Source organism: Ascaphus truei, chromosome 12, assembly GCF_040206685.1.
Source record: "Ascaphus truei isolate aAscTru1 chromosome 12, aAscTru1.hap1, whole genome shotgun sequence".
Classification (NCBI taxonomy): domain Eukaryota; kingdom Metazoa; phylum Chordata; class Amphibia; order Anura; family Ascaphidae; genus Ascaphus; species Ascaphus truei.
In genome coordinates this window covers 22,918,570-22,934,626 of record NC_134494.1, presented here as the reverse complement: position 1 = coordinate 22,934,626, position 16,057 = coordinate 22,918,570, and the positions used below count along the sequence as shown (strand labels likewise).

Genomic DNA, 16,057 nt, shown 5'->3' with positions numbered 1-16,057 from the left:
TAACTTGACGCCATATGACATCATGTAGCATCCCATTATCATGGCAACACAGCGTCATCTGACACTGCATGGCCATTAACACGGAAGCTTCAGGAGAATGTCGGGAGTTGAAGGGGTAGACGCAGGAGAATGTCGGGAGACGCTGCACCACGCCGCTGGTAACTCTCGCGAATGAGTAGAATACACTCGCCCCAGGCGAGTGGGCGAATGCATTTGTCGAGCCCTGGTTATAATCGTTGATGCCTCTCCTTCAGTGATGGATGAATACTTACGAGATGAATTTAAATTGTATTGAATTGGAACACCGAGATGAATACAAGAACATTGTATTGAAAAAGTGTTTGCTTTTTTTTTTCTAGGCTGCTCTGAGAAGATTGGCAGCTATGTGTCCTGATGGTCTTGAAGACTCAGATTTCCAGCAGTTAGTGAAGCCGCGCCTTGTAGATTCTTTTTTACTTTGCTCAAACATGGAAGAAAGCTTCGTATAGCAGAAAAATAGTACTGATTTATACTGAATAAAATATGCTATTATCTAAAACATTATTAATTGGGTATGGTATTCAAGTTAAACAGTTGGACATGTTTTGCATTACATAGTGCCAGTTATATATCTATTACATTTTGTACAAATCATTTTCTACCATATAATTATAGTGTGACAATAGTTGGGAGCATAAACTTTTCCATTCTTTTTATGTAATCATTTTATATGGGTTCTGTTGATTTTACCAATGTACCAGATTAATTCAATTCAATAAACTTTTTTAATTTTAGTGCCGTTTTCTGAAGCAATATAGCTCCTGTTTTGCCTGAGGGAGATTTTGATACATAGACCAACATGTAACTATAACCAAGTGCTTTTCAAAATCAAAGTTACTGTAATAACAGTGTTCACATACTGTATATAAAATACACAATATGCACAATATGCATTTGAAATGTTGAAAATTAAAATTATTAAGTGAATCCTCTTGAACTGGTGTCTTTTTTTAATAAAGATAAGTGGTCTTGGTTCTAAACAAATTCCTTGGACCTATTAAAACGTTGAATTCTTTGGCAAAAAAAAACAGGTCTGCGGTCATAAAAATAAATTCATAAGCCAATATCAATTTTATATTCTATCTTTAGAATTACAAACACACACAATCTCTGAACCCAACACCCACTGCAAAATAAACTGTACATTTGGGAGGAGTGCTATTGTAATGGGCAATTAAAGCTACAACGAAGGTAAAGCCTCCAACGCGTTTCACGCTGTAAGCGCTTTATCAAAAAGATTTTTTGATAAATGCGATTCTTACAGTGTGAAACGCGTATGAGGCTTTACCTTCGTTGTTGCTTTAATTACCCATTACATTTACAATTTTATCACGTGCTTCCAGGTCTTCATTCTTTACCCCTGTTCTCTGCAGTATTCTCCGATTTTTGTTTGACAAATTATATAGTTAAATACTATTAAATGCTATTGTTATGGGCAATTAAAGCTACAACGAAGGTAAAGCATCCAACGCGTTTCACGCTGTAAGCGCTTTATCAAAAAGATTTTTTGATAATTGCAGTTCTTACAGTGTGAAACGCGTTAGAGGCTTTACCTTCGCTGTTGCTTTAATTACCCATTACATTTACAATTTTATCATGTGCTTCCAGCCCTTCATTCTTTACCCCTGTGCTCTGCAGTATTCTCCGATTTTTGTTTGACAAATTATATAGTTAAATACTTTTCTGTTTGTCTTCTCATAAGTAAGGCTTAAAGTCTTTGGCCAACGCGTTATAAGCCGGCAGCCCCCTCAAGGCATGTCCCCTTTGCACAGTGGTGGGATTAAGTCGGTTTGCACCGTGCGAACCTGTAGCTAGAATTTCCCATGTTCGCCGAACCGGTGTGGGAAGGGAGAGAGCAGTGCTTGTGCTAGGGGGCTGGGCAGCTTGATCCATCCTGATTGGCTGCATTACACAGCAGCAGCCAATCAGGAGGTGGCAGGAGTCAGGGGGTGGGGCCAAAGAGCAGAGGAAAAGCATGCAGCAGATAGAGGTGAGGCTGTGTCCTGCTTGCCTGTGTGTTCTGCCTGTCTGTGCCCTGTGTGTCTCCTGTCTGTCTGTGTCCTGAATGCCTGTGTTCTCCTGCCTGTCTGTGTCCTGTCTTCCTGTGTCTTGTGTGTCCTGCCTCTGTTGTGTGTGTGTGTCTGGCTGTCCCGGTGGGGTGAGAATGACCGGGATGGGGATGAGAAAGGATGAAGGGATGGGGGGTGACAGAGGATGAAGGGAAGGGGCGAGAGAAGATGGAGAGGATGAATGGAGGGGGGGTGAGAGGATGAAGGGAGGCGGTAAGAGAGGAGGCAGGGGGTGAGAGGATGGAGGGAGAGGGTGAGAGAGGATGGAGGGAGGGGTGAGAGAGGGGATGAGAGAGGATAAAGGGAGGGGGTGAGAGAGGATGAGGGTAAAGGGGTGAGAGAGGATGGAGGGAGGGGGGGTGAGAGGATGAAGGGAGGGGGATGAGAGAGGATAAATGGGAGGGAGTGAGAGAGGATGAAGGGAGGGGGGTGAAAGAGAAGGTGGAGGGTGAGAGGATAAGGGGGGAGAGAATGAGGAGGGGTGCACCAATCTTTGAATTTGTGGTAGCAGCATTAAAATCAGTATTGCTCGCCGTGTACAGTGTAACTGCAGGTAATTTATTTATAAATGATCTGACCATTACGTAATTTGTTCTAAATTTCACTCCAAGCATGCACCAATTTGCATCAATTTGCACTATTTTATATTCTATTTCCTAAAAAAAAGTCCTCGGAAGAGCGCTCCCTCCAAAGACCCCTCCCCAGATTTTTTCCGAAACAGAATATAAATTGGTGAAAACTTGGGAGTGAAATTTAGAAAAAATTACGTAACCGTCAGGTCATTTATAAATAACATGGCTTGGACCGAGTTAGGTTTCCGGTGCCCCGGGTTTGGGCCCCCGGGTTCCGTTCAGGTTCTCTGTGTTTGGGCGGTAAGGTGAGAGAGAACCGGTTGCTAAAATTTCTGAATCTCACCACTGCTTTTGCAGGTCCTAACACTATCCATGAAAATTCTCATTTACCTCTATAATGAAGGGAGAAACTGTTGCTGTTTGAAGGTCTGTGTCCCGTCCTCCCTGGGTTTTAGCTCACACTTCCCCCTTTTTATTTTTGTTTGTTTCAATTTTTTTATTGTTTTTTGAGAGAATGACATCAAATAACTGGTTTCAACTTACATCTGTTACAACTTCACAATGTATAAAATGAAAAAGTATTAAACATCATATTACAACATGAATAAAACTCTTGTTGTCTTCTTTTTTTTATAAATTAACTTACATCCGTGAATTCTACAAAACAGTTGTATATCTTTTTTTTTTAAATTTTAACAACCTATTTAGGAAGCAGCCGCTTCCGGCCATCTCTCTCATAGAAAATCAAGGACAGTGGAGAAAAAAGCATGAAAGAAGAGGGAGGGGGTGTGGGTGGGGGAGGGGAAATGAGAGGAGGGAGGTAGGGGGGGGGTGGCCTATCAACTCCCATCTTGTATGTTCCCTATGTTTTATTGTTAATTGTCTGGCCATACTGACCAAACCTTATGGAACTTGTCAACCTTTTGACCCAGCTGCGCCGAGAGGAGTTCCATTAGTCTTATTTCCTTGACCCGTCTCAGTACTGTCTGCTTGGAGGGGGGATTTATTTTTTTCCATGCCGCGGCTACCGTGCATCGAGCTGCAGTGAGGACGTGGCTTATTATTTTGTTCTCTTGGGGTTGTAGGCCCTCTATTGGTTTAGCCAGCACCAGGACCAGCGGGTCCACCTCTATCTCTAGCCCCAGGAGCTCTCGTATCATTCTTTGTATCATGATCCAGAACCCCTGAATTTTTGGGCAATTCCACCAGATATGAGCCATGTCTCCTTTTTGCCCACATCCTCTCCAGCACAAATCTGAGGACCCGGGGAAAATCTGGCTCAACCTATTTGGGGTTAGGTACCAATGAAACATAATTTTGTATATGTTTTCTTTTGTAGTTGTGCAGATTGATGTTTTAGAGGCCGCCTCCCAGATATCCTCCCAGTCGTCTCTATCTAATTCTAAGTTTAAGTCCTCTGCCCATTTTAGCATGTAACTATGCTGAGATTGTGCCGCAGCTGACGCCAGACCCAGATATACCTCAGAAATCAGACCTTTGCAATAATAGCCTCTTCTGCATAGTCTCTCAAATTTTGTCATAGCAGCAAACGCTGCGTCTTTTGAAACTGTTTGTAGGTAATGTCGGATTTGTAAATAACCAAACACCGGTAAATTTGTAATTTTATGCTTTTTCTCCAGCTCTGGGAGTGCAAGAATCTTATTTTTGGATACATAGTCATCGGCCATTACCAACCTCAGCTCTTTATATTTGCTAAGTCCCTTTGGGAGGCAACCTGGGATAAACTCGGGATTGCTTAATATGGGGGTCATTAGAGTGGAGGACGATGCCAGATGCTATTTCTCCTTATTTCTTGACCATATCCTCCATGTACACCTCATTGCTCCCAGTTTTAATTTATCTGCTAGGTTCTCCCTCCCTCCTCTGGTCCAAAGTGTTGCCGGCAGAGAGGGGGGTCCTGCATAGGTAGACTCAATCCCCAGCCAGCAACTTGTAGTTGGGTCGTTGTTCCACATTATTACTTGTTTTAGTTGGGCCGCCAGATAGTATTTAGTGATATCGAGAACTCCCAGACCTCCGCAATCTTTTGGAGCTAGCAAAATTGCTCTAGCAACCCTTGGTATTTGGTTTTTCCAGATGAATTGAAAAATTCTATTCTGGATATTTTTAAGTTCTGCTAGTGGGATGACTATTGGTAGCGTCTGGAAATTATATAGGAGTCTTGGCAGGATATTCATTTTAATTGTGGCTATTCTCCCTAGCCAAGAGATCTGATATTCGTTCCAGCTCTGAAGGTCTTTTCTAATCTTTTCAAAGAGAGGGGAATAATTGTGTTGGTATAGTGTCTTAAAAGAGCTCGTTATCTGTATTCCCAGATATTTAATTTTTATCGAGCTCCATTTATAATTAAAGTTTGCCTGTAACAGCTTAACTTCTGATGCTGTTAATGAAAGATTCAGAGCCTCCGACTTGTCCGTGTTAATTATATATCCCGAAATTTTACTAAATTGGTCTAATAGGGATTGTAAATTTGGTAGGGACGTCAGTGGGTTGGACAGGGTTAGGATAATGTCGTCGGCAAACAGGGATATTTTGTAAATTGTCTCTCCAATTTCGATACCTTTGATATTCTTTTCGTCCCTAATTGTCGCTGCCAGGGGTTCTATGGAGAGGGCAAATAGAAGCGGAGATAAGGGGCATTCTTGTCGGGTACCATTAGTGATTTTTATGGGGCTTGAGTCTCCACCTGGGAGTTTCACAACTGCTATGGGAGTTTTATATAGGGCTCTGATCCCCTCTAAGTATTGGCCCCTAAATCCGAATTTGATCAAAGTTTGGTCTAAAAAATCCCACCGTATCCTGTCGAATGCTTTCTCTGCATCTAGACTCAACAGGATAGCCTTCGTATTTGAGAGGTGTACATGGTCTATAAGGTTGATAATTTTTCTAGTATTATCAGAGGCCTGTCTTCCCGAGACAAACACGACTTGATCTATATGGATTAGACTGGGCAATATTGGGGTGAGTCGGTTTGCCAAGATTTTGCTAAAGAGTTTTAGGTCCGAATTAAGGAGGGCTATGGGGCGATAGTTACCGCATTGTAATGGGTCTCTCCCTTCCTTGTGTATGATTGCTAGATTTGCTTTGGACATTGTTGTCGGAATATCTGCTCCCCCTAGGTACGAATTAAACATATCCAGCATATATGGGACCAGTACATTCTTAAATTTTTTGTAGTACTGGTTTGAAAAGCCATCCGGGCCCGGCGTTTTACTAGCTTTTAATTGAGCAATAGCTTCTAGAAGTTCTTCCTGTGTTATATCCTTATTTAATTCTAAATGATTTTCTTCTGTAAGTTCTGGAAGTTTACACTTCCCCAGGTAATCAGAGATAGCCTCCGATCCCGATAGTCTATTCTTTGGGAAGTTTAAATTGTACAATTTAAGGTAAAATTCCGAGAATTCTTTTGCTATTTGCTTTTCGTTGTATGTTTTTGTTCCTAAACTAGTTTGAATAGCTGAGATTTGCGTTTTGGTTCTCAGACCTCTAAGTTTAGACGCCAATAGTCGATCGGCTTTGTTACCTTTATTGCTTGGTCCACCTTAACGCCCTCTCCACTTCATCTAGTTGTGTCTGCTTCAATTCAGATCTAGTTTTATCTAGTACTTTGAATAATTTTTTTGAGGGGTTATTTTTATGTTTCTGTTCCAAAAGCTGCACTTTTTCCGTTAGTTCATTACATAATTTTTGCTTAGCTTTTTTCTTATACGATGCTATGGAAATACTGCTGCGGCACAGTTTATTCGAGCATTTGCCCGTTCTGTGCCGCAGCAGTAGCCTGGCGCGCGCCCGAGTGTGACGGGCGCACGCCGAAGCAGCGGAAGAGCGCCCTCCGATCGGGGCGCTCTCCCTACCGCTGCCGGGTCCGCCGGGTCCCCCGGAACCCCCTGCCGCTGTCCCGCGATCGCGGGACACCAGGGCTCCCTCGGGGAGCCCCTGGACACGCGTGCAGGGGGCGCACGCTCCCGATGACGCGTGACCGCGCGTCTATGACGCGCGGCACGCCGAGGGGCGGCCACTAGCAAGCCGGGAGATTTCCCGGCTTGCGGTACCGACCACACTTCAATAAAGTGTGTCGGTAGTGTAATAGCCCCTCTTATTGTAGCCTTATGGGCTTCCCATAGCATTGCTGGTGACTCTACGGAGCCCTTATTCAGCGTAAAATATTCTCTGAGTTTTTGTTTAATGTCTATTTCTACATCTATTTGGTTCAACAGAGAATCGTTTAACTTCCAATTATATTGAATGCTTTTACTGAAGGGGAGAGAGAGTACTAGTGAGACCGGAGCGTGGTCCGACCATGATATTGACCCTATGTCTGACTGGGAGGATGCCTGGAGAACATCTTTGGTTCCCAGAAAATAATCAATCCTTGAATAGATAGAAAAAAAGGGGGTTTGGGCCCCTGAATTTGATGCTACAACGATGCAGTTTGTAAGTGGATGTATTTAGGCAATAGAGTAATGCACCGCAGCAACAGGATATATGTAAAATCCAACAGAATCAATAGACCTTCTATGATGAACCCATAAACCTAGACGGGAGGCTTTTTAAAGCAAGGCTGGTAGAAGTACAGCGGAGCCCTGTCAGAACAGAGCCCCAAAGTAAATCAAAATATCCAGCTACTGCTTGCCTCACCTGCGTCTGGTAGTAGAAGGGTTAAATCAGCTGGCCCGCATCTCCGATGAAGCTGTAAATCTGCCAGGTGCTGTTTGAAGAAAATCTGCTGCTGTTGCTGAACGCGGTGGCGTGCTCCTGCTCGCAAAAATGGTAAACAGGTAAATGAAGAAAAACGGCGGTCACTGCTACTCCAAAAAAGTACTCCAACCAGGCGCGTAAAAACGAAATACTTTTAATAACCAAAAACAAAAAAGAACTTCCACATGGTAGTGTACCTCTGACGCGTTTCGTTCTATAGTAGAACTTTATAAACTTGATAAAGTTCTACTATAGAACGAAACGCGTCAGAGGTACACTACCATGTGGAAGTTCTTTTTTGTTTTTGGTTATTAAAAGTATTTCGTTTTTACGCGCCTGGTTGGAGTACTTTTTTGGAGTAGCAGTGACCGCCGTTTTTCTTCATTTACCAATCCTTGAATAGGTCTGGTGCGGGGGTGAGTAGAACGTGTAGTCCCTCTGGCCCTGGTGCTGCGCTCTCCAAATATCTATAACCGAGTCTTCTTTTAAGATGTTTCTAAAGTCTTTCGCGTTTTTTTTAGTGATGCGTGGGTGAGACGTACCTTGTGCACTTGTTCTGTCTAGTTCTGGGGTGACTATCATATTCATATCTCCTCCTATCAGTAGTGTGGTTCTTGGCTGGGGGGATATGTTATCACATAAGTCCCTTAAAAATTTTGCTTGCCCATCATTTGGTGAGTATACGTTCACTAAGATTATTTCTACCCCAGTGAGTGAGCCACATAGAATTAAGTATCTGCCTTCTGGGTCTGATACTGCTTTTTTTAGGGTGAATGGTGTGTTGTGTTTGAATAATATAACCACCCCTTGTTTTTTTGTTGTACACGACGCGTAATATGCTTGGGGGTAGTCTTTTTTGAAGGTGTTTGGGGGAGATGTAGTATTAAAATGGGTTTCCTGAAGGAATAGTATATCTCCCTTTGTTTTTTTTTGAGTTCCTGGAGGGCCAGTCTTCTCTTAATTACTGAATTTAGCCCCTTTACGTTAAGGGACACTATCTTTAGGGATGTTTTACTTACCATTTTCCCTTTTTTAGTTGGGCAGGGTCTTGAAATCCCTCCACTTTCCCAGGGTGGAGGAGCATCCTACCTTCTTCCTTTGCGTGCGTGTCTAGCTGAAGTCTGTGCGTCTTTTTGGCGTTGACAGTTTTGAGTCTTCTAGTCTCTGTGTGTTCTGCGCTGGGGAGGGTTGGCTTGGAGACGAGCTGATTGGACACCTGGGGAGGGGGAGACAGGGGGGCAGGAGAGAGGAAAAAGAAAAGAGAAGGTGGGCGATAACAACGCCCTAAAGAGACGGGCATATTGCCCTCTGGAGACTTCTCGGTGAGTCTGGTTCCGGAATCCACCAAGGAGGTCCCGAAGCCCCTCCAGGGTATTCAGAGATCAATCGAAACCATGCATAACACTGGAAATCAACATTTTAACACTTTATATAACCACTTGTCACTCGTGGGGGGTATTGAAGGCTTAACATTGTTTAACCTCCTGAACAGTTTCTAGTCTTTCCCATTGCTCTAGATTTGACATAGCCATCCCAGATTCCTTACGAACATTTCTAGCTTTCACCACAAGGTAGAGCCAGAGGATTAATTCTAGACAACATCAATACCTGAATCTTAGCATTGACAATGATTGAAGTCTGTAAACAGTATATCAGTACATCCCAATGACACCGTTCTAGGGATGATATCTTTCACTTCCTCCGTTTGAGTCCGGTCTCGTTCAGGCAAAGACCTCCGCCAGCCCCCGCCCCCCCCCCCCCAAAACCCAAAAACCACCCCCCCCCCACGATCCGCGTCTGGGGCTGAGATCCATTCTTCGGGGAACTTGCGGGGGGGGGAGGAGGGATGGACGGGGGGAGGGGGGGAACAGGGGGAACAGGGGGGGGTGGAAGAGGGAGCAAGGCAGGGGGAGGTGGAGCCCAGGGGGGGGGAGGAGGAGGGGAAGGGAGGGAGGGTGGGGGGAGGCGAGGCAGGGGGGGCGCGAGGCAGGGGGGGGAGAGGGGGGAAAGGGGGGGGGAGGGGGGAGGGGGGGCAGCGACCGTCTCTCTGCTATTTTCCTTTGGTATTACATCTCCTGCGTCGGCTTTTCTTCTTTACTCGTCCCGCGTCTGGTTCTTTTGCAACGCCAGGCGTTGGGATGCCTTTGGTGTTTTCGCCGTTCCTTGTCTGGGCTGCTCTTCCTCTGCTCTCTCAGATGTCGCATCCTCGTCTGTATGTTGAAGACCCAGGGCCCTTAAGAATCTGGGGACATCCTCCATGTAGGACACTGTGTGCATCTTCCCCCCAGCCTGCGCCATCAATTTAAAGGGGAATCCCCACCTGTATCTCACTTTGTGATCCCTTAATTTTTGTGTAAGGGGCCGCATTTCTCTTCTCCTGTCTACCGTTTCTTTAGATAGGTCACTGTAGATTTCCAGGTGGGTATTACGAAACTGGATCTCACCTTTCTCTCTGCTGGCTGTGAGCACCTTTTCCTTAGTTGTGTAGGAATGGAAACGTATGATGACGTCCCTGGCTCTCTTAGGGTCTTGCGACTTCGGACCCAGTGTCCTGTGCGCTCTATCCAGCTCCATTTGTTCCTGCTGCAGCTCAGGGACCAGGGATATAAACAGGTCTTTCAGGTACAACTGTAAGTGGGTAGCCTCTATCTCCTCCGGGATGTATCTCACACGGAGGTTCTGGCGTCGGTCTCTGTTTTCCTGTTCCTCCGCTTTCTCTTTCAGGGAGCAAATTTCGTAATTTAATCTGTTTATTTCGTCCTCTGCTTGGGAATAGGAATGTTCTATATATTCCACTTTTTTTTGTATGGTGTCAGTTCTCTCTGACAGGGCGTTCATGTCAGTTCTGAGCGAGTTGACGGCTTTATTAAGATCATCCTGGAATCCCTGTCTCATTCTCAGGAATAAAGCTTCTAGGTAGTTCCTAGTTACCTCTAGCTGTTCTCCTATGCTCCCCTGCTCAGGCCTGCTGTCGGGCATTTCCACGGGGAAGGGTCCGGCCGCCCCCTTGGGTCTGGCCGTCTTTAGCTGGGGGTTTGTGCGTTGGCATGAAAAAGCTTTTAAGACTTGTTTGCGCGGATCCCTTCGGCCTTACGCTCATCCCCTGGGAGTTGCGCCGTGCTCTGATTAGTTTTTATTGATTTTTCACCCCGCTTGGTGCTATTTTTAGGCCACCAGTTGTTTATTTCAGTCCAGAATATTGGGGGGGGGGGGGGTAGGGATATGTGACCCTGGGGCTCTGGCAGCAGGGTTAGGGACTTTTAACAGGCAGGGTGCCGCTCCTTAGACCCTTTTGTGGGGTGTTAGTGCCTCTGCTTGCCCTCCCAAAATGGCTGCCTCCTCCCTGTTAGCCTCGTGTCTAGGGCCTATGCCTCCCTTCATTAGGGGGTATCCTCCTGGCTTTCTCCCCTGTCAATCGGGTCCCAGATCAGGTTATTACCTTGTTCCTGTGTGCTGGGAGAGAGCGCATCTAGGGGAAACCGTCCACGTCCTCCCTCCCTGCAGCGTGCGCCTCTCCAATACCATGGGGGGGGGGGGGGTCCGTCCCCGCTCGCCTCCGATTCCTCTTCTATTCGTGCTCCACGGAGCGCCCGGGACCTCGCCACCTCTCTCCTCCGGTCCCGCAGCTGGAGCTGAGTCGTGCGGGCGGCAGAGAGGGAAGTTCTGCAGCAGGGGGCAGGGGCTCGCGAGAGACCCCCCCGAGCGCCAACAACCACTCACCGGAGCCTCGATCGGGTACACCGGAGCCCCGTGAGTCGCTGTGCTGAGTCCTGGTGAGGTTATTTATTTGCTTCTTGCCTTTTCTCCCCGTTTTTTGCTATGATTTTTATGCCTTTTGGTCTATACAGACGGAGGGGCTCGGGAGCTTGTTCCCTAAGCTGCCATACCCCTCGACGTCACCGGAAGTCTCTCTCCACCCTTCCCACTTTTTAAGTAGCAGTGTTTTTCATCCACCTGTGGAAGACTGATCTATTGAGACATTTATAACACTTTAGCCAAAGAGTTTAACTAAATGTCCCTTACTTATGAGTAGACAAACAGATACGTATTTAACTATATACTTTGTTATATTGAATGAAGCATTGGGAATTGTTGCCTTTTGTTGTATACATTTGGTCACAAGCCCAATAGCACTCCTTTTGACACAAATATATATGGTGTGGTGTGTGTTGGGTTCAGAGCTTGCAGGGATTGTATGTGTTTATAAAATATGAACTGGTAATGGGTTTAAGCTCGCCCTTCCCACTTTCTAAGTGTAGCCAGGTCTTCCCCCATCCCCCTTACCTCCCGGTTGGTAGCGCGCTTAGAGAGAGAGTGGCGGCCATTAGGTACTAGCTCTGCTGGGAACTATAAATCCCAGCAGCCTCAGGGGCTGCAGACCACATGTTGCCAGGCAGCCAATAGGGCTGAGATGAATGCATGGCAGTTGGAGTTCTCGCAGTTAGTGACTGGCAGTTGGAGTGTCTGACAGTTGGAGCCAGGACAGAGAAAGGAAAGGTAGGGTCTGGGTGTCAGTTGCACCCAGACTAGGCCAGATTAACCCTTTAGGTCCAAGATAAGCCACACTCACCTAATCAGATTGTGGCTGCTACAGGGAAACCCATAGCTAGGGACATTTCCCCAGTAGCTGTATACAGTTAGTGTATAGTGCCATTTGAAGACGCCGTGACGACGATACCCGGAAGCTGCCATCATTTAATCTCCACGAGGACGCCAAACTCAAAAGTTAAGCTGCTTTCCCATTAACATCTATGGACTCCGTCTTTTACTTCACTTACCCCTTTTTTCATCTGGGATTGTGAGTTTGGGGGGATACGGAGTAGCCCTTTGTCTAGTTTCAGGATACGTTTCTCTGTGGTAATGTGATTTTGATGAGAGGATGTTTGGATCTTTACGATTCTTTCTTTTTATTGTAAAGTTTTAAGTTAATGTGTTATTGCTTTTTTTATATACATAAAAATCATTGTATGGCAATTGATTTTTTGTTTTCTCTTTTTTGCGCCCCTTTTTTTTGTTTTGTATGTTTGATTTTACCCCGCTAATCACAGGAGAATAGGAGCTGCAGAAGGGATAACTAACTTCGTTGGGGAGATGGTAACATTCCAGGGATAGTGCGCACTGGACTTTTCTACCACATTTTTCACATATATGTTCGTTAGACATACATGTCATTATACTATTTTACAAACACATTATCACTGCACTATATATTATACATTATTATTGTTAGCACATTTCAATCTTTTTTTTTTTTTTTTTTTTTAGTATAGTTTCACTTTCTTTTGGGGTTAGAGGGATCCAGGTATATTTGTGTTAATTAATTTTTAGTGGATTCGTTTTGACCTTTTTAGGGCAGACCCAATAGGTTAGCACAATCCTACACCTTGCATAATTATTATTATTATTTTAGGAATTTTTACACATGATCATCACTTTATTCCTTTGGCATATTTTGTGGTTTGCACCCTATACTATTATACCATTATTAGGTATACTTCTAGTCCCTCGAATTACCCAGTTCCTCTATATTCATGGTTTGATTGCAGTATCTCAGGTTTATTCCATTTAAATCCTTTAGACAGTAGGTTACACGTTAATCTTACCTGACTTTTATGCATATTTGTATGATCTGTTAATGAGTATACACTAACATATATGCATTTATCATGTTTCTGGGCAGAAGCAAGAATACGTCTGGATAATAAGTAAACAATCAAGAAAGATTTTGGCATGTTTGTTTGTGCTTTATTTAAATACAGTAGGATACGGGTTGGCTCTTAAGATGATTTTTTACTCTGAGTCCCTAGTTTATTTCCTTCATTACATTTTCCTGGTACGTCCATTTAACGATGGCTTGTGTGAGAATAGGGAGTTACTTACCTTTCTGCACGATCCTCCTATAACAGGTTAGGCTACTCTTGCGTGCTCCTCCCACTGGAGGCAGTATATGAGACTACACGGAGCACTCAGATGTTACACCTCCCCCCTGAAGAAGCGAGCCAAGACACATGAAACGTATGTCGGGGCCAAGTGAGGTCACGCATTCGAGACAGAGCACGAGTGCTAATCATTTCAGAGCTTCAACCAAACAGCTACCTCCATAGAGAAATGGTCGTATGATTATCTCCTCAGAGGTTGCTTTAGCCTTTAAACTATTTCTTGGCAACACTGTGTATATCACAACACGCAATGTGGCTTATTCATGCTAGTACCTTAATTTTTAGTACTTTTTACTACCAGGCATGGGCATATATTATGTACATGTATACTCATTGATACATTTGGACTTTACTTATAGTTATGTGATCTAGATACATACTGACAACAGTCATATTCTATCCATACAGGGTATACTAGTGTGTTGTGTTTCTCCTGATGCGATTTTGCATTATGTGACCAGCAGGTAGTTTGCTGTGTGTTATACTTGTATACACACACCTACTGTATATATAATTCATACAAGTTCATTGAAGGGCGTATATCTCCGTTGATTGATCAATCCTTGAGGTAATATACCTGAGTGGGAAGACTAAACCTACTATTTAGAAATATGTATATCTCCGTCTCTTCGCTGGGGATTTTAATTTCACTGTACATTATCACGTTTTTCATCGGGTTTTATTATTCATGAAAGTTTATTATTTTTATGATGTATAAATGTTACCGTGCGGCCTCGTTATGACTTCTTTAATATATTATAAATTAGAGGTGGGTCTAGACTTCCAGTCATTCACTAATGTTCCACATCTCTGATTTCTAATGCATATACCTCGAGTGCAATTGTTAGGGGCTACAGTGACCCCTTGTGGTCACTATTCTGGTGTTCTTCAATATGGTTTTCCCCTATGCACCAGGTAATCTTTCTACTTTGTAAACACATGGCGAGCGTTGTGTTTCTGTTTATTTTATACTGTGTGACTAGGGCCAGTGGGCCGGAGCAGAGTCAGATGTTCCGGGGTGCTGTACGGATGAACCCGAGCTTGGAGTGCATGAAGCAGCGTGCTGATGGACAGTCCTCCGAGCCCGGATCAGAGAGAATCCTGTGGCGCCGTGGATTCTTATACCGGGAAAAAGCCCCGGCAGCTCCTGACCGACCATGGACAGCCAAATGTCAGTTAGTGGTACCTAGTAAGTACCGAGCAGAGTTGCTGCAATTAGCGCATGCGATACCGCTGCCAAGGAATCAGCCAGGCTGACCCAGAGTTTCTACTGGCCGGGGGTATTGCGGAAAGCATCGGCGTTCTGACGCACCTGAGATACTTGCCAGCGAGTGGGGCGGCATGGCGATCAGGCGAATCACTACCAGTAATTGGGGAACCCTTCCAGTGGGTGGCGGTAGCCATTGGGCCCTTGATGATCCCCGGTCGGTCAGGGAAAAGGTATATTTTAACAGTCGTGCACTTTGCCCGTGGCTCTTTCCTCCATTGACACCCAGAAGGTGGCGAAGCACGTATAAATATTTTTATTAGGGTAGTTTCCCTAGTGAGATCCTGACTGACTACGGGGGCACAGTTCATGGGTGAGCTGCTCCAAAGTCTCTGGGCTGCGTGCGGTGTGATCCCTCTCCGCACAGCCCCCTACCACTCTCTAAACAACGGACTGTGTGAGCGGTTCAATGGCACCCTGAAACAAATGCTGCGGGCATTTGTGGAGGCGGGTGGGGGGGAGAGACTGGGAAGCACACCTGCAGCACCTACTGTTTGCATGCAGGGAGTTGCAGCAGGAGTCTACCAGCTTCTCACCCTACGAGCTTCTATACGGGCGCCTGGTCCGTGGACCGCTCAACCTGTTCCGGGAGGGATGCGACGGTGATCCAGTGTGTGTTGCTGTAAATAGCTGTGGATAATTATTTTTTTTCTAATAAATTACTTTTATAAACTGTGTTCTATCTGGCAAATTGATCCTGGGTGTGTTAGTCCTGGTCTCCTGTGACAGGGACCTTGATATTTTCTGAGTCTGGATCCTTCATCCAGGATAGATTAAAAAAAATAAAAACAAAAAACAAAGAGACATCTGGTCATTGGGCCCCCGCCCGCAGACAAGCACTCATCACTATTTCTTTACTTTGAGCACTGGCTTACTAGAAGTTCACATCTTTATTGCAAGCCACGTATCCTGGCTTAATGCAGCCTGCATGAATTTATTGCAAGCCACATATAAACTGACTTATTAGTCTCCTTCCTCTCACTGACCCTAGAGGTACTGCATCAAAGAGAGCATATAGAAAACAATCTTCACTCCATTGCTCGTAAAATGATTGGAATACAAAAGAGAGCGACCATCTCGGGACTCGCCTAAACGTTTTGGGCAACAACCCTTTGCTTTATTCAGCTTCTATAAATCATTCTGTGCGAAACAGCAATCTCCTTAATCCTCAGAAATGCATCAGGAAGATCAGGCACCATTAGATGGTATTGCCCCTTTAAGAACTATGGTTGGTCTGCATGGTGACAGTGTCGTTGCCGCTGTAAGGCGATTTGTGCCACTGCTTCCTACTCAGAGGGCTCCAATGTGTCTTACACCAGCCATGCGTTCCAGACGCTTCTGCAGTGTCCTGCCCTGCCGCAGGGCATCCGGGTTTCTGTTCCAGACAGACAGTACGTCTGCTGGCGCTTCAGGGGGAGGCATGCAGACCAGCTCCCCAGGTTGAACTGCACC

General features: G+C 45.1%; 1 protein-coding gene across 2 annotated transcripts in view; it reads left to right on the top strand.

Annotated features, from left to right (window-relative positions):
• INSC (INSC spindle orientation adaptor protein) overlaps nt 1–956 on the top strand; it is a 54,339-nt gene extending 53,383 nt beyond the window's left edge. For both annotated transcript variants that reach the window (XM_075567015.1, XM_075567014.1), the window contains exon 7: nt 360–956. In XM_075567015.1, coding sequence (XP_075423130.1) covers nt 360–488 — 129 coding nt within the window. In that variant the 3' untranslated portion in view covers nt 489–956. The remainder of the gene's footprint in view (nt 1–359) is intronic.
• Nucleotides 957–16,057: the final 15,101 nt, after the last annotated feature.